Genomic DNA, 18,561 nt, shown 5'->3' with positions numbered 1-18,561 from the left:
AGACTTATGGGTTGATAGGTAAAGTTGGCTATTGTAAAAAAAAAAAAATTGCCCCTAGTATAGGTAGGTGGGAGGAGAATTGAAGGAAGGTGGGGATGCGAGAGGGAAAATGGGATTAATGTAGGATTAGTATAAATGGGTGGTTGATGGTCGGCATGGACTCGGTGGGCCGAAGGGCCTGTTTCGGTGCTGTATCTCTCTATGACTCTATTTTAATGACTTGGAGAACAGGGGCAGAGTGTAATATATCCAAATTTGCTGACGATACAAGAATAGGTAGGAGGGCATGTTGTGATGAGGACATAAGGAATCTGCAAGGGGATAATAGATAGGTTGAATGAGTGGGCAACAACTTGACAGATGGAGTTTAATGTAGGAAAGTGTGAGGTCATGCACTTTGATGGGAAGAATCAAAAGGCAGACTATTATTTAAATGGAGAGAGACTTCAAAAACATGCAGCACACCCAGGGATCTGGGTGTTCTTGTGCATGAAACACAAAAAGTTAGCATGCAGGTGCAGCGAGTAATTAAGAAGGCAAATAAAACTTTGGCCTTTATTGCAAGGGGTCTGAAGTTTAAAAATAGGGAAGTCTTGTTACAACTGTACAGGGTGTTACTAAGGCCACACCTGGAATACTGTATGCAGTTTGGGTCCCCGTATTTAAGAAAGGATATACTGGCATTGGAGGCAGTTCAAAAGAGATTCACTAGGCTGATTCCTGGGATAGAAACATAGAAAATAGGAGCAGGAGTAGGCCATTCAGCCCTTCGAGTCTGCTCCGCCATTCATTATGATCATGGCTGATCATCCAACTCAGTAGCCTGTTCCTGCTTTCACCCCATAACCCTTGATCCCTTTAGACCCAAGAGCTATATCTAACTCCTTCTTGAAAACATACAATGTTTTGGCCTCAACTGCTTTCTGTGGTAGCGTATTCCACAGGCTCACCATCTCTGGGTGAAGAAATTTCTCCTCATCTCAATCCTGAAAGGTTTACCCCATATCTTTAGACTATGACCCCTGGTTCTGTACTCCCCCACCATTGGGAACATCCTTCCTGCATCTACCCTGTCAAGTCCTGTTAGAATTTTACAGGTTTCTATGAGATCGCCCCTCACTCTTCTGAACTCCAGCGAATATAATCCTAACCGATTCAATCTCTCCTCATATGTCAGTCTCGCCATCCCAGGATTCAGTCTGGTAAACATTCGCTGCACTCCCTCTACAGCAAGAACATCCTTCCTCAGATAAGGAGACTAAAACTGCACACAATATTCCAGGTGTGGCCTCACCAAGGCCCTGTATAATTGCAGCAAGATATCCCTGCTCTTGTACTCGAATCCTCTCGCTATGAAGGCCAACATACCATTTGCCTTTTTTACTGCCTGTTAGACCTACATGCCTACCTTCAGTGACTGGTGTACGAGAACACCCAGGTCACGCTGCGTATTCCCCTCTCTCAGTTTATAGCCATTCAGATAATAATCTGCCTTCCTGTTTTTGCTACCAAAGTGGATAGCCTCACATTTATCCACATTATACTGCATCTGCCGTGCATTAGCCCACTCAATCAACTTGTCCAAATCACCCTGAAGCCTCTCTGCATCCTCCTCACAACTCTCCCTCCCAAGCAGTTTTGTGTCATCTGTAAATTTGGAGATATTACATTTAATTCCCTCATCTAAATCATTAATATATATTGTGAATAGCTGGGGTCCTAGCACCAGTCCCTACGGTACCCCACTCGTTAACTGCCTGCCATTCGGAAAAAGACCCATTTATCCCTACTCTTTGTTTCCAGTCTGCCAACCAATTTTCTATCCATCGCAATACACTACCCCCCAATCCTATGCGCTTTACTTTTACACGCTAATCTCTTATGTGGGACTTTGTCGAAAGCCTTCTGAAAGTCCAAATAAACCACATTCACTGGCTCCCCCTCATCAACTCTATTAGTTACATCCTCGAAGAATTCTAATAGATTTGTCAAACATGATTTCCCTTTCATAAATCCATGCTGACTCTGCCCGATTCTACCACTGTTCTCCAAGTGCTCTGCGAGAAAATCTTTGATAATGGACTCTAGAATTTTCCCCACTACTGACGTCAGGCTGACTGGTCTATAATTCCCTCCTTTCTCTCTACCTCCCTTTTTAAATAGTGGGGTTACATTAGCTATCCTCCAATCTGTAAGAACTGTTCCAGAGTCTATAGAATCTTGGAAGATGACCACCAATGCATCCGCTATTTCTCGGGCAACTTCCTTAAGTACTCTTGGATGCATACCATCAGGCCCTGGGGATTTATCGGCCTTCAACCCCATCAATTTCCCCAACACCATTTCTCTACTAATACTGACTTTCTTCAGTTCCTCTGTCTCACTAAGCCCTGTGTTCCCCAACATTTCTGCTATGATATTTGTGTCCTCCTTTGTGAAGACAGAACCAAAGTTGGTCAGCCATTTCTTTGTTCCCCATAATAAATTCCCCTGTTTCTGACTGTAAGGGACCGACATTTGTCTTCACTAATCTTTTTCTCTTCACATACCTATAGAAACTTTTACAGTCAGTTTTTATGTTCCCCGCAAGCTTGCTCTCGTACTCTATTTTCCCCTTCTTAATCAATCCCTTGGTCCTCCTTTGCTGAATTCTAAACTGACCCCAATCCTCAGGTCTGTTTGTTTTTTCTGGCAAATTTATATGCCTCTTCCTTGGATCTAATGCTATCTCTAATTTCCCTTGTAAGCCATGGGTTGACTAACTTTCCCATTTTACTTTTGCGCCAGAAAGAGATAAACAATTGTTGCATTTCATCCATGCGCTCTTTAAATGTTTGCCATTGCCCATCCACCATCATCCCTTTAAGTAATGTTTCCCATTCCGTCATAGCCAACTTGCGCCTCATACCTTCGTAGTTTCCTTTACTAAGATTCAGGACCCTAGTCTCAGAATCAACTACATCACTCACCATCTTGATGAAGAATTCTATCATATTATGGTCGCTCAGCCCCAAGGGGTCTTGCATCACTAGATTGTCAGTTATTCCTCTCTCATTACACAATACCCAGTCTAGGATGGCCTGTCCTCCAGTTGGTTCCTCAACGTATTCCTCCTCTACGGTATTGTGACTAATTTGATTTGCCCAATCTATATGCAGAATAATTATACCCATAATTACAGATGTTCCTTTATCGCATGCGTCTCTAATTTCCTGTTTAATGCCATTCCCAACATCACCACTACAGCTTGAAGGGGTTGACTTATCAAGAACGGCTAAACAGTTCGGCCTTTATTCATTAGAGTTTAGAAGAATGAGGGGTGATCTTATTGAAACGTACAAGATTCTGAGGGGGCTTGACAGGGTAGACTTTGAGAAGATGTTTCCACTAGTGGGGGAATCTCGAGCTGGGGACATAGTTACAGAAGAAGGGGGCACTCATTTAAAACTGAGATGCGAAGGAATTTCTTCTCTCAGAGGGTAGTGAATGTCTGGCATTCTCTACCCCAGAGAATTGTGGAGGCTAGATCACTGAAAGTACTTAAAGAGGAGGCAGATAGATTTTTGAAATATCAGGGCATTGAGGGCTGTGAGGAGCTGGCACGAAAGAGGAGTTGAGTTCTGGGGCAGATCAGCCATGATCTTATTGAATGGCGGGGCAGGCTTGAGGGGCTGAATGGCCTACTCCTGCTCCTATTTCTTATGTCCTTATATATGCGGGAAGTATATTGGCTTGTCCTCAGTACCTTGCTCTACGGCAGAGCCGCCTGGACAACGTATGTCATTCCATCTTCGCTGCCTCCAGAGAATCCTTGGCATCAGGTGGCAGGACTGTATCTCCAACGCAGAAGTCCTCGAGGCGGCCAACATACCCAGCATATACACCCTACTGAGCCAGCGGCGCTTGAGATGGCTTGGCCATGTGAGCCGCATGGAAGATGGCAGGATCCCCAAGGACACATTGTACAGCGAGCTCATCACTGATATCAGACCCACCGGCTGTCCATGTCTCCGCTTTAAAGACGTCTGCAAATGCGACATGAATTCCTGTGACATTGATCACAAGTCTTGGGAGTCAGTTGTCAGTGATCGCCAGAGCTGGCGGGCAGCCATAAAGGCGGGGCTAAAGTGTGGCGAGTCAAAGAGACTTAGCAGTTGGCAGGAAAAAAGACAGAAGCGCAAGGAGAGAGCCAACTGTGTAACAGCCCCAACAACCAATTTTATCTGCAGCACCTGTGGAAGAGCCTGTCACTCTAGAATTGGCCTTTATAGCCACTCCAGGCACTGCTTCACAAACCACTGACCACCTCCAGGCGCTTACCCATTGTCTCTCGAGACAAGGAGGCCAAAGAAGAGAAGATGATATTGGCTGTAACTGTGGAAGATTTCTCTGGTAGTCTGAAGGAGGTAGAGACATACAAGTTGAAGATGGTGATGATTTTTGCTGCCGGCAGCAGTACAATCTCTATGATGCAGGTTGGCTAAGAGAATTCTTGCACCTAATGACACAACTCTGGAAATGGCTTCCTGCTGACTCAGAACCTGCAGAGGAAGTTCTCTTCAGTCATCGCCAGATATGCGTGGCAGAGCCTGTAGATATTGTTGGTGGGTGAATTGTGGGTGTGTGCATTCTGGTTTCAAATCCTGCCATCACCCCTACATTTCCCTCCAAGTCACATGCTATCCTGACTTGGACATATATCATTGTTCCTTCATTATAAGGTCATTATCTGGTCATCATCATCTTGCTGTTAGTGGGACCTTGCAATATCTAATTTGGCTGCCACATTTCCCAATATTACAACAGTGACTACACTTCAAAAGTAGTTAATTGGCTTTAAAGTGCTGTGGGGCATCCTGAGGCCATGAAAGGAGCTACATAAATGCATGACTTGCTTTCATTTACACTATCATCTGAGTAAAACAAGGAGAAAGACCACCACCACTTTCTCAGGACAAATAATGATGGGCAACAAAGAAGCAGGAAATGTTGACCAAGAAATCGTAAACCTGCTCCAATTTTATATCTAACTAACTGACAGGATATTAGGGGCTATGGTCATGTGAGTTCCGGTGATGCTGCTCCTCATGGAGTTCACCTGAGTTGGGAATGGGAGTCATCCTTATATGGCTCCAAGTACATAAAGCTCTGAGCTAGGAATGCAAATTCATAATATCAATCTCAAAAGCTCTGGGTGGACTGGGAGGCCAGAAGGGGGTGCGGGCCTTCCTGACTCCTCCCCCCCTCCCCCCTTTTAAGTCGGGGCGGGGAATGTCTAGGACGGCCTTCCCACCCAGAGGCCAATTGAGGCCATTATATGGCCAATTGGCATTCAACCAGCAGCGGGGGTGGAGGGAGCGCCCTCCGCCTCATGGGGAGGCTGCCCATTAAAACCAAACTGCCTCCCTGCAGGCTGGGGAGAAGGGGTGCGGGGCTCTCCTTCTTGGGAAACCTTTGGGCCGCTGAAATAGCCTCCTTTGCCCTCCGCAATGGTCCCCACCCTTGCCGGGGCCTGCCTGACTGGCCCCGACGAGCTGCCCCACTCGCCTGTCTTCTGGAGCTTCCTTTATGGCACTGCTTTGGGGCCACTGCTTCCGATGGCACTGCTGGGACTGAAGAGCTACCGGCTTTTTGATTGTCTGGCAGCTCTTTGAGGTGAGTTCTTCACCTTTAAAGGCATGGGAACCCCGATGGCAGGCAGTTAACTGCCTGATTGTCATTTGATCCCCTCGGAGCTTCCAAAAATGGCCGCAGCGGGGTTGCCTCTGGCTTTCCGGCCTATGTTGCTATTGGAAATGACCTCAGTGCTTAAAGGAATGTGTTGGTGTCTAGATACCAACTGGATTATTGTAAAGCCTTTAACAAAAGTATGATTGTTTTTTGTAACTACATCAGTATCTCTTACCTGGGCATCCATCTCCAGAAATTCTTGCATCTTTCCTTGGGTTTTGATCAGTTCAACAATAGCCTATCATAAAATGAGGTCAGCAAATATTCAAGTTAAAACACAATAAAGGAAACGTGACCTCAAAAAGAACCGGAACTCAAAATGAACATCCTCTGTTCTGTCTCAAGTGAATCCTACATCAGGAATTGTGTCACAAACTCCAAACATTTTCAAAACTGCAATGTAGGCACATCACCCACTTCTCCGAGAGATTGTTTGGTGGCATTTTCCAAGTGCGCTTGTGCAGAACCTGGAACTTCTCTCTTGAAGTATTTCAATAGTACATGTGTCACAATTGTGGCCTCTTGCCTACAATGTGTCCTATTCCAATTCGGAGCAAGTTAGGGCGACTGAATGAGGTCAGCAGGTCAGGCAATGTACTGGATTGCTGCCCATTGATATATCTAATGGAGTCTTACTATGTAAAGAATGAAGAAGCTCCAACCCAAGTGAATTACCAGCAGATCAAATGGAATTAAAAACATAGTGAGTGCCAAGGGTGATCTACTCCACCAGATTACCACCAGTGGGAATGATGCCCCCATCATTATCTTTTGTCTTTCAGATACTGACTACCTGCTTGCATTTTCTATTTTCATTTAAGATTTCCAACATTCACCATTTTTCTTTAAATCCAATATCACCATAAGAATCGGACACCTTTTACGGGTGAGTTTCAGGTTTGGACGTTAAGGCTGTTTGCAGATAAGTAGTATTTTTTGCATATTCTCTAAATTTTTGTTCCTGTTGATATAGTTGAGTTTATTTATAGAGATTTTCTTACCTCCAGAAATCTTGGGATGTCAGCGGACAAAACATCTGGGCATGTGCAGTACAGCACAGCAAGATCAGACAACATTTCAGGGGTGTACACTGTGAAAGTATATTACTCAGAAATTAATATCAATGCATTTTCTATGTAAAGTTTTCATTATATGCAGTGGTTTTACACAGTTATTTTTTTCTCTGGTAGGGTGTAAATTTTAGGCTACCTTCGGGTAGGTCCTGGGGGGATGGGGGAGAAGTGATCGAGAGGCAGGGGGCAATCAGAGGAGGCAATCAGGAGGCGCTGGCAAGGGTTTTCAGGACTGCTGTCGAACCAGGAGGAGCACTCTTGCCCCTCCCACCTCCACTTTGAGGTCAGCATCTTTTTCTAAAGTGTACCTTTCTTTCTGGAAGCTGGTGCCAGCTGTGTTTGGGGTTGTGAAATAGTTCGGAAAATGGTTTTGAGACGGCTAAGGGTCTAATGCTTTTCAGGCATGGGCCTTTTATACCTGTACTTCAGTCTTTACCAATATGATGGCAACACACTTCTGGTGCAGAAAGCACAGATGCACGGTGCTTGTCATGTTGGGCACTGAGGCTCCCAGTTTATGCCTGTAAAACAGGCATAGTGGTAACAAATTTCTAGACCAATGTGTGTTTGAAGCACAGTGTAAGATATAATTTTCCTAAAACTTCCAAAAGAGGTTAATGAACAGGTTTGATTGAGGTGTTAAAGATTACGATGTGAAAATGAGCTAGACTGTTTCCAGTGATTGAGGGGAAATCTAGAACAATGTTGACATAAGTTTAAATGTAACAGATGTAGGGCAGGAAGTAGAAAAATACTTTTTACACAGAGGTCTTTGAGGCTGCAGAATGCGCTACCTGAGTTAGTTTTTTTTTATTCATTCATGGGATGTGGGTGACGCTGGTCAGGCCAGCATTTATTGCCCATCCCTAATTGCCCTTGAGAAGGTGGTGGTGAGCTGCCTTTTTGAACCTCTGCAGTCCATTTGGGGTAGGTAGACCCACAGTGCTATTAGGAAGGGAGTTCCAGGATTTTGACCCAGCGACAGTGAAGCAACCAAGTCAGGATGGTGTGTGACTTGGAGGGGAACTTGCAGGTGGTGGTGTTCCCATGTATTTGCTGCCCTTGTCCTTCTAGTTGGTAGAGGTCACGGGTTTGGAAGGTGCTGTCTAAGGAGCCTTGGCGCATTGCTACAGTGCATCTTGTAGATGGTACACACTGCTGCCACTGTGTGTCGGTGATGGAGGGAGTGAATGTTTGTAGATGGGGTGCCAGTCAAGCGGGCTGCTTTGTTCTGGATGGTGTCGAACTTCATGAGTGTTGTTGGAGCTGCACCCATCCAGGCAAGTGGAGAGTATTCCATCACACTCCTGACTTGTGCCTTGTAGATGGTGGACAGGCTTTGGGGAGTCAGGAGGTGAGTTACTTGCCTCAGGATTCCTAGCCTCTGACCTGCTCTTGTAGCCAAGGTATTTATATGGCTACTCCAGTTCAGTTTCTGGTCAACGGTAGCCCCTAGGATGTTGATAGTGGGGGATTCAGCGATGGTAATGCCGTTGAATGTCAAGAGGAGATGGTTAGATCCTCTCTTGTTGGAGATGGTCATTGCCTGGCACTTGTGTGGCACGAATGTTACTTGCCACTTATCAGCCCAAGCCTGGATATTGCTGCATTTCTACACGGACTGCTTCAGTATCTGAGGAGTCACGAATTGTGTTGAACATTGTGCAATCATCAGCGAACATCCCCACTTCTGACCTGATGATTGAAGGAAAGTCATTGATGAAGCAGCTGAAGATGGTTGGGCCCAGGACACTACCCTGAGGAACTCCTGCAGTAATGTCCTGGAGCTCAGATGATTGACCTCCAACAACCACAACCATCTTACTTTGCGCTCGGTATGACTCCAGCCAGCGGAGGGTTTTCCCCCTGATTCCCATTGACCTCAGTTTTGGTAGGGCTCCTTGATGCCATACTCGGTCAATTGCTGCCTTGATGTCAAGGGCAGTCACTCTCACCTCACCTCTGGAGTTCAGCTCTTTTGTCCATGTTTGAACCAAGGCTGTAATGAGGTCAGGAGCTGAGTGGCCCTGGCGGAACCCAAACTGAGCGTCACTGAGCAGGTTATTGCTAAGCAAGTGCCACTTGATGACACCTTCCATCACTTTACTGATGATTGAGAGTAGGCTGATGGGGCGGTAATTGGCCGGGTTGGACTTGCCCTGCTTTTTGTGTACAGGACATACCTGGGCAATTTTCCACATTGCAGGGTAGATGCCAGTGTTGTAGCTGTACTGGAACAGCTTGGCTAGGGGCGCGGCAAGTTCTGGAGCACAGGTCTTCAGTACTATATACAGTATCCAGTGCCTTCAGTCGTGATTGAAAGAGGGTCCATTTAAGAATAAGTTAAAGAGCTGGCTGGAGGAAAGGGTGGTAGAGTGGTTTTCAGGGAGTTGTAAAATTCTGATGGCCATTTGTTGGGGTAGGATTGCACTGATGAGGAGCATTAGAGCTATTTAACAGCATTGATAAGGAAGATGCAGGAGTTAGAGCCAGACAAGGAGAGATACGGAGATAATAATGAGTTATAAAGAGAGGAAAGGGGAAAGGGTGGGATACAAATGGATATATATGAGAGAGAGAGAGAGTGAGACAGATAGAAAGATTTGGAAAGGGAAAATAGCAAAGGTGCAATCACAGGAAGAGAAAGATACACTGCCTGGAATTACTGTTGGAATTCTCCCAATCTCCCACGCTAACTTTAGCAAATAATTAACCAAATCCTCAGAAAAATGGCACAAACATCTGAAAATGATCATCTGTAACAATTCTCCAGGATTTCCAGCAAAGGTACCGTAGGAAAGGAAATTCTATCTTGACTTAATTCTATCCATTTATCTCTGAGCAACACTGCAGGATATCCTCTAGGATTGATAGAATATTTATTTATTTCTTACCATGTTTTTCTTGTAAGAAAAGATGCATGATAATATTATTGAAGACTGTACATTTACTTGATAGCGCAAGTGATGTAAACCAAACCTAAAAGGAAATCAAAAGGCTGCGTCTTTGCAATCACAGAAATATCAACAGGATATCAACAGCATCAACAGGATAGTTATCAGTTCATAGTTATAGAGAAGTTAAACATGTCTTGGGCTGAAATTGGTCTTGGGCAAAAGCATGGAATGAGCAATAGTGAATTTGTTTTCAATAAAAAACAATACCCAATAAAGGTCTTTAAAATTATGAAGGTTTAATAAGGTAGATGTAGAGAAGATGTTTCCACTTGTGATGAAATCTAAAACTAGGGGTCATAGATAGTCAATAATAAATCCAATAAGAAATTTAGGAGAAACTTCTTTACCCTGAGAATAGTGAGAAGGTAGAACTTGCTGCCACATGGAATGGTTGAGGCAAATAACATAGATGCATTTAAGACAAAGCTAGATAAGTGCATGAGGCAGAAAGAGTAAAAGGATATCATGACAGGGTGAGATGTAGTAGAGTGGGAGGGGGCTTGTGTGGAACAGATACACCAGCAGAGGCCTGCTGGGCCAAATGACCTATATCTGTGCTGTAAATTTTTTTTTTAAAAAAGAGATACAGCACTGAAACAGGCCCGTCGGCCCACCGAGTCTGTGCCGACCATCAACCACCCATTTATACTAATCCTACACTAATTCCATATTCTTACCACATCCCCACCTGTCCCTATATTTCCCTACCACCTACCTATACTAGGGGCAATTTATAATGGCCAATTTACCTATCAACTTGCAAGTCATTGGCATGTGGGAGGAAACCGGAGCACCTGGAGGAAACCCACGCAGACACAGGGAGAACTTGCAAACTCCACACAGGCAGTACTCAGAATTGAACCCGGGTCACTGGAGCTGTGAGGCTGCGGTGCTAACCACTGCGCCACCCTACTTTCTGTTACTCTTAAGTAAATAAAATTGTTCATGGTGTAAAGCAGGTTGTCAGTTTGCTATTGCCTGTTTTGCACTATCACCAAAGACCAAATTCACCCCCATTTACTTTGTTTCTGGCCTGCAGGCTTGGATTTTAACTGTTGCGGAGTTTGATTCAAGATTGTATTGGAAACTAAAATCGAAATTAACAAAACCAACTATAACAACTATAGGAACGCACATTTGGAGCTCCAAAAACAGTTCCCGGGAGGATTAAATGGAAAGCAAAAATAAAGTATCACAAAACAAACAAAGTTTAAGGAAATTATGTAGAAAAAAAGTCTGAGAAAAAAAGACATGGTAAGACATAGCCACAATGGTTACATAAGGAGGTCAAAACTGACCTAAAACCCAAACAGCAATATTTTAACAGTAGATGTAGAAGAAAGAAAAGCAACACAATGATTTTAACAAGCTATATATGTTATTAGAAATCCTATGTCTGCACGTCCTGTTTCAATCATACCTTACCCCCCAATCATAGTTGCAGGCTGGTTTTAGTTCAGCCAGCCCGACAGAAGCTTGGTGGGCAGGTAATTGAAATGGCCACAGTAGCTTACCCCTCCAATCCCACTGCCTGCCTGTGGGTTTCAATTTTATCCTGCGTTTATGAGCAAAACACTCTCTGGAAGAGATTGGGTTTCTCAGCCTCTTGGACCTAGTTTGCCATTCAATTAGATCATGGCTGATCTGTACCTCAACTCCATTTACCTACTTTAATTCCATATCCCTTGATATATTTGCCTGACAAAAATAACATACACAGTATGGTAAACCGTAATAGTATATTATCACTGCAGGAAAACCTGTGGGGGCATTTGTTTCGGCTTTCTTTTTCTTATATCACTTGAATTATGTTACCTTAATAAATTGATGTATGTGGCCTCTACTAAATTGTCAGTTTGAAGAATTTAATTGAGAAACAGTTCCTTACCTTATATAACTTTGGGAGTTCCTGATCTATGTTTAAGTAAAATTCTTTGGCTGTGTTCGCAGGTGGAACCTCGTACTCCTTCAGCATCTTCTCTAAAAAGCTGGCATTTCCTTTATTACCTAGCAAGAACTGGAAGTGATTCAGATGCAGTTACTGTGGGATTACAACTTCAGTAACGCTGATCAAAATGACCAGGCATGATTTATTCATATTAATAAAAGAACTGATGGTGGTTATCTTTTTATAATTGTATTTGCGACATGTCAAACTGCTGCTCAACGATAAAATAATTTGTAATATATATATAAAACCTATGACCATTTTAGAAAATAATAAATTATTAGAGTTGTAGATTCATGAAATTCAACATTTCCTGACCTGGATATTTTATTGCGTACTGTCTTATCTCTGGAGTATTTTATGCTGATCATGAATAAATTCTGTGGTTATTGAGATTCTTTTAAAACTGCATTATAAAAAACCTCTTTAACTCTTTAGGGAAATCTGTGAAATTTACTACCTGAGGCACGCTGGGGTAGAAATTCGTATGAGCTGCACCCATTTTTCGGGCATAAGGCAGGTGCAATGCATAGCAATTTAGTCGTGGGATGGTCTACACCTAATCTGCACAGAGTTTAGTCCATTGATAAATTCATGGGGCCCAATTTTAGACATCAAGAGATCGCTTGCATATGTTAATGAACCTGTTTTAGGACCACTTCCTGAAATTGAGCTATCCTGATCACAGCTAGCACCAGGACTAACTTGCCATTCAGGGAACACTAAAAAGGAAGGTTTTTTGAAAAAAAAAATCCTGACCTGAAGTACTTCTGAAAAGTAGTCACTGATGTAATGCAGGAAATGCGGCAGCCAATTTTGTGTACACTGAAGGTCCCACAAATAGCAATGTGATAATTACCAGACAATCTGTTTTTAGTTGTTGGTACAGGGCTAAACATTGGCCAAGATATTGGGTATAACTCCCCTACACTTTGAAATAGTGCCATGGGATCTTTTACGTCCACCCAAGAGGTCAGACAGGGCTTTGATTTAATGTCACATCCAAAAGATGGTAGCTCTGAAAGAACAGCATTTCTTCAGTACTGCACTGGAATCCAAAAAGCTTCTATATACATATAAATAGTAAAAGGGTGGTAAACGGAGGAGTGGGGCTGATTAGGGACCTAAAAGGGGATTTACCTCTGGAGGCAGGAGGCATGGCTGAGGTAATAAATGAGTACTGTGCATCTGTCTTAGCAAGGAAGATAATGTTACCTAAAGCATACCGATGTGGTTGACGTGGTGTACATGGACTTCCAAATGGCTTGTTGGTAAAGTGGATGCCCATAGAATAAAAGGGACAGTAGCAGAATGGATATGAAATTGTGGAGAGAAAAATAGAATGTTTCATCAAAAAGGTCTGACAAAAGACCACACAGACCTGAAATGATCTGTTTTTCTCTCTATAGATGCTGCCTGACCTGCTGAGTATTTCCAGCACTTTCTGCTTTTGTTTCAGATTTCCAGCATCCATAGTATTTTTCTTTTGTATGGATACAAAATTGGCTGAATGACAGGAAACAGAGAGTAGTGGTGAACGTTGGTTTTTCAGACTGGAAGAATGTGTACAGTGCAGTTTCCCAGGGTCAGCTGTTCTGACCCCTGCTTTCCCTGCTACTACAACAACTTATATAGCACCTTTAATGTAATAAAACATCCTAAGGTGCTTCACAAGAAGATTATAGAACAAAGTATGACACCGAGCCTCAAAAGGAGATATTAAATCAGATGACTAAAAACTTGGTCAAAGTGGTAGGTTTTAAGGAGTGTCTTAAAGGAGGAAAGCAAGGTGGGGAGGTGTAGGGAGTGTATTCCAGAGCTTGGGGCCTAGACAACTGAAGGCATGGCCACCAATGGTAGATTGATTAAAATCAGGGATGCATAAGAGGCCAGAATTAAAGGAGCACAGATATCTTGGAGGGGTGTGGGGCTGGAGGAGATAACAGATGGGGCGGGGCCAGGCCATGGAGGGATTTGATAGGGGAACGGGGACTTGCTACGAGTTAAGACACGGGCAGCAGAGTTTTGGATGTCCTCAAGTTTAGAGACAGTAGAATGTAGGAGACCAGGCAGGAGTGCATTGGAACAGTCAAATCTAGAGGTAACAAAGGCTTGAATGAGGGTTTCAGCAGCAGATGAACTGAGACAAAGGCAAAGTCAAGCGATGTTACAGAGGTGAAAATAGGCGAACTTAGTGATTGCACAAATATGAGGTCAGAAACTCATCTTGGGGTCAAATGTGACACCAAGGTTGCCAACAGACTGGCTTAATTTCAGATTATTGCCAGGGAGAGGGATGGAGTTGATAGCTAGAGTATGGAGTTTGGAGCGGGGACCAAATGGTTTCAGTCTTCCCAATATTTAATTAGAGGAAGTTTCTACTCATCCAGATATGTATCAATGATTTAGACTTGGGTATACAATCTCAAATTTGTAGATGACACAAAACTTGGAAGTATTCTGAACTGTGAGTATAGTGATAAACTTCAAAAGGACATAGATAGTCTGGTGGAATGGGTGAGCAAGTGGTGGATTAAATTTAATGCAGAGAAGTGTGAAGTGATTCATTTTGGTAGGAACAACAAGGAGAGACAATATGAAATAAAGAGGCACAGGAGCAGAGGGACCTGGGAGTATCTGTGCATAAATCATTGAAGATTCCAGGGCAGGTTGAGAAAGCTGTTATAATAAAGCATACGAGATCCTGAGCTTTATAAAGAGGGCCATGGAGTACAAAAGCAAGGAAGTTATGATAAACCTGTATAAAATATTGGTTTGGCCTCAACTGAAGTATTGTGTCCAGTTCTGGGCAGCACAATTTAGGAAGGATGTGAAGGCATCTGTGGGTGTGCTTTCCACAATTTGAATGAGAAAAAATTGTGAACATAGGAGCAGGAGTAGGCCATTCGGCTCATTGAGCCTGCTCCGCCATTCAATACAATCATGGCTAATCATCCACTTCAATGCTTTTTTTCCCAGATTATCCCCATATCCCTTTATGTCATTGGTATGCCCTTTCTCCATACGTGCTTCTGGTAAAAAAGGCTCTGGACTGGGAATAATCCATTGGTTAATATAGCCATTTACTGTCACAGCTGTAAAAAGGATGATGATTGGGCACTTGACTTGGGTACTAATGTGGATTTACTCTGTGTACAGTGCTAGATTTTTGTAAAATACAATAATATGTATCTGCTACCTTTAAAATCTTCATAGAATTAATCAATCGTCTCCAAAAGGATGTGCGCCCATAAATTAAAATTGTGTCCTCTATAGTCAGTTCTTTCAATGCCTAGTGAATGAAAATAATGTTATGTTAATTTCACAACTAAAGATTACAGCTGGTGAAAATGGTTTACTTGAAACAATATCTAATAATATTTTATTTATGAATCACACATCCAGTAGTCAAATTTGTTAGCTTCTCAAAAGTAAATTTGCCCTATTAAATTTCCAATTCTTAATATGTTTTCCCAAGTGCAATAGTTGAACAGCTTTTCATTAACTAAGTTGATGCTTTTGGCAACATATGCTACAATTTCACTTCAGTTCATTAACAAATAACCATAAATATCAATTGTATTTGTCTAAAGTAATGCAAAAACTTACACATCCCCGTAAAGAAAGGTCCAATTCATTCTTTCCTGTTAATAGATGGCTCTCAGCCATTTTGTATGTGGTCTAGGAAACAACAAATTACTATAGATTATATTTGAGACTATGAACAATGATTGTGATTGGACGATGTTGTGTGACATTGCAATTCTAAAGCCAACATTAAGATGCATTTATGGGTGTGTTACACTACTGCTTTTACACTGAAATAAAACAATTACAAATCCACATCACAAAGAAATACTGCAGCTACAAGAGCAGGTCAGAGGCTGAGAATTCTGTGGTATGTAACTCACTTCCTGACTCCCCAAAGCCTATCCACCAAGTACGGCAGGAGTGTGATGGAATACTCTCCACTTGCCTGGATGAGTGCAGCTCCAACAACACTCAAGAAGCGAGACACCATCCAGGACAAAACAGTCTGCTTGATTGGCACCCCATCCACCACCTTCAACATTCACTCCCTCCACCACCAGCACACAGTGGTAGCACTGTGTATCATCTGCAAGATGCACTGCAGCAACTCACCAAGTCTCCTTCAGCAATACCTTCCAAACCCGTGACCTCTACTATCTAGAAGGATAAGGGCAGCAGATGCATGAGAACTCCGCTACTTCCAAGTTCCCCTCCAAGCCACACACCATCCTGACTTGGAACTATATCGCTATTCCTTAACTGTCACTGGGTCAAAAACTTGGAGCCCCCTCCCTAACAGCACTACACGAGATGGACTGCAGCAATTAGAGGTCAGAGAGTAATACAGCACTGAAACAGGCCCTTCAGCCCACCGAGTCTGTGCCGACCAACAACCACCCATTTATACTAATCCTACATTAATCCCATATTCCCAACCACATCCCCACCATTCTCCTACCACCTACACTAGGGGCAATTTAGCTATCAACCTGCAAGTCTTTGGCTGTGGGAGGAAACCAGAGCACCCGGTAGAAACCCACGCAGTCACAGGGAGAACTTGATGGAGAGTACCCAGAAGTGAACACGGGTCAGTGCAGCGGTGAGGCTGCAGTGATAACCACTGCGCCACTGTGCCGCCCAAGAAAGTTCAAGAAAGTGGCAATTAGGGATGGGTAACAAATGCTGGCCTTGTCAGTGACGCTCACATCCCATTAAAGAATTAAAAAATAATCACTTCAAAACCATGCATTGCATGGATGGGGAGTTTTCCAAACCTTCACTGGGAATTTCCTTGGGGAATTCTCCCAATTGGCTCCCAATCAGTGGAAATCCCAATTAGATATGTCAGCTGCTTATGAATAATTACCAATTAGTTTGACTTCCGTTGCAGGTAAATTGTCAAAAGACATTGCCCTGGGTTTCCTTGTTATCTTCAGCACTTATGCTGAAATGCCAAATGATCAAAGGATTTTACATTTTAGCATACAACACCACTTCAGCGCAGTTATTGCACTGAATACGAATTATCGTAATCTTTTTAATAGTTCAAATCTTACACCAGCTGAAGCCCTCATGTCTCACGCATAGCTCACTGCTCAAATAGATGGAAGTTTCCTCGGTGTTTGTCACTGATGCAGTTGGTCTAATTTTACACCCCCTTTACACCCTTTTTTATTGCAAGCTAAAGGGATGGAAGGTTTTGTGCATGTGAGCGTAGTTAAGAAGTGTGTGGCAATTGTGATGGGAGAGGTGGAGTGAGAGTTGCGGGGGGTGGGGTTGGTGGGGATGCAAGGATGTTAATTGTAGGAAGATGTTTTGGAGGTTGGCAGTTGGTGTGTGTTAAGTGTGTTGTAGGCACCCTTACAGAAAGTTTAATGTGATGGGTTAGTAATATGAGTGTTATTTAAGAGAGTAAAGAGTGTGGTGGCGCCCAGAGTGGCGACAGAAGAAAGTCAGTGTGTCATGCCATCATTGCCTGCACTTGTGAAGTGTTTTCACTTCTTCCTCATTCAGGCACTAAGTGCCTTTTAACAAGCAACCCTTCCCCCAGAGCCAGCAAGAAACGCACAGCTTTTCTTGCCATGCTTCCCGTGCAGCCACAGACTTGCCTACCGCTCGGCTAATTGTGGCAGCAGTGGGATGAGGCCCTTTAATTGGCCCTTATATGCTCTCCCCACCTCCAAATCCGCCACAGTAGAGAGCATTAAAATTTCTCCTGTTAACTCTGCTTCTCTCTCGTAGATGCTGCCAAATCTGCTGAGTATTTCCAGCAATTGCTGTTTTTATTTCAGATTTCCAGCATCTGTAGTATTTTGCTTTTATTAAAGTTACAAAATAGTTTGATTCAAGTAATTTTGATTGAAGTGAAATGACAAATAATTATGTTTGGGAAAAAAATGCAATTGATGTCAATTGATTTTATTCCTTAATAATGGACATCAAATGTAAGCTCCTGAACTAGTAATTTAGAAAGAATATGGCATTCAACAGTTCAGAAAGCAATTTTACCCATCATCACTTTGAAACTTACCAACACATTGATGAACAGATGACCACAGCAGGTTATAAAAGTAGAAGAACTATAGGGAGGTAAATGGTGCACCTTTCCAAATTTAGACATTAATTCCTAGGTAAATAATACAGATAAAATATCAGTGTTATTAAATTTTGCGGTTGATCGAAATGACATATTTTGTATCTTAAAAAACTCTAAATTCTGAATTTTTATCCGTTTGAGTATATATTCAAAAGTTCTTGTACAAAAAGACAACACAGTCCAGGTTTAGTTGTCAGTCTATTTTCCTTTCCCCTTCCCACCTCTTTCCCCTTAACTCTGTCACTTCTGATACCTGTCATTGTGAATGTAATGAATATCTCACATGGCTTCTAGTGCAATACAGCATAGGCACAGGGTAAATATTTATTCAATGACATGCCATTATATTCAGGCTGTGCATATAATTGCAGGGCTTAGATCTTATTTTATTTTAGAGATACAGCACTGAAACAGGCCCTTCGGTCCACCGAGTCTGTGCCGACCATCAACCACCCATTTTATACTAATCCTACATTAATCCCATATTCTCTACCACATCCTCACAATTCTCCTACCACCTGCCTATACTAGGGGCAATTTACAATGGCCAATTTACCTATCAACCTGCAAGTCTTTGGCTTTGGGAGGAAACCGGAGCACCCGGCAGAAACCCATGCAGTCACAGGGAGTAGCCAGAATTGAACCCAGGTCGCTGGAGCTGTGAGGCTACGGTGCTAGCCACTGTGCCGCCCTTAGGGGAATCTGTGTATGGAAACTGCCTTTTGC

The 18,561-nt window shown here is 43.0% G+C and overlaps 1 protein-coding gene across 1 annotated transcript in view; it reads right to left on the bottom strand.

The window, feature by feature from the left end:
* LOC137378755 (rifampicin phosphotransferase-like) overlaps nucleotides 1-18,561 on the bottom strand; it is a 108,964-nt gene that overhangs the window by 24,003 nt on the left and 66,400 nt on the right. Inside the window, exons 22-28 of the mRNA XM_068049134.1 lie at nucleotides 17,770-17,865; nucleotides 15,318-15,389; nucleotides 14,908-15,000; nucleotides 11,649-11,777; nucleotides 9,698-9,782; nucleotides 6,732-6,820; nucleotides 5,906-5,968 (exon numbers count right to left, since the gene is read on the bottom strand). Coding sequence (XP_067905235.1) covers nucleotides 5,906-5,968; nucleotides 6,732-6,820; nucleotides 9,698-9,782; nucleotides 11,649-11,777; nucleotides 14,908-15,000; nucleotides 15,318-15,389; nucleotides 17,770-17,865 — 627 coding nt within the window. The remainder of the gene's footprint in view (nucleotides 1-5,905; nucleotides 5,969-6,731; nucleotides 6,821-9,697; nucleotides 9,783-11,648; nucleotides 11,778-14,907; nucleotides 15,001-15,317; nucleotides 15,390-17,769; nucleotides 17,866-18,561) is intronic.

The sequence above is a fragment of the Heterodontus francisci genome, chromosome 17 (genome assembly GCF_036365525.1).
Source record: "Heterodontus francisci isolate sHetFra1 chromosome 17, sHetFra1.hap1, whole genome shotgun sequence".
In the NCBI taxonomy this organism is placed as follows: domain Eukaryota; kingdom Metazoa; phylum Chordata; class Chondrichthyes; order Heterodontiformes; family Heterodontidae; genus Heterodontus; species Heterodontus francisci.
This window is presented reverse-complemented; position numbering and strand designations above follow the sequence as displayed.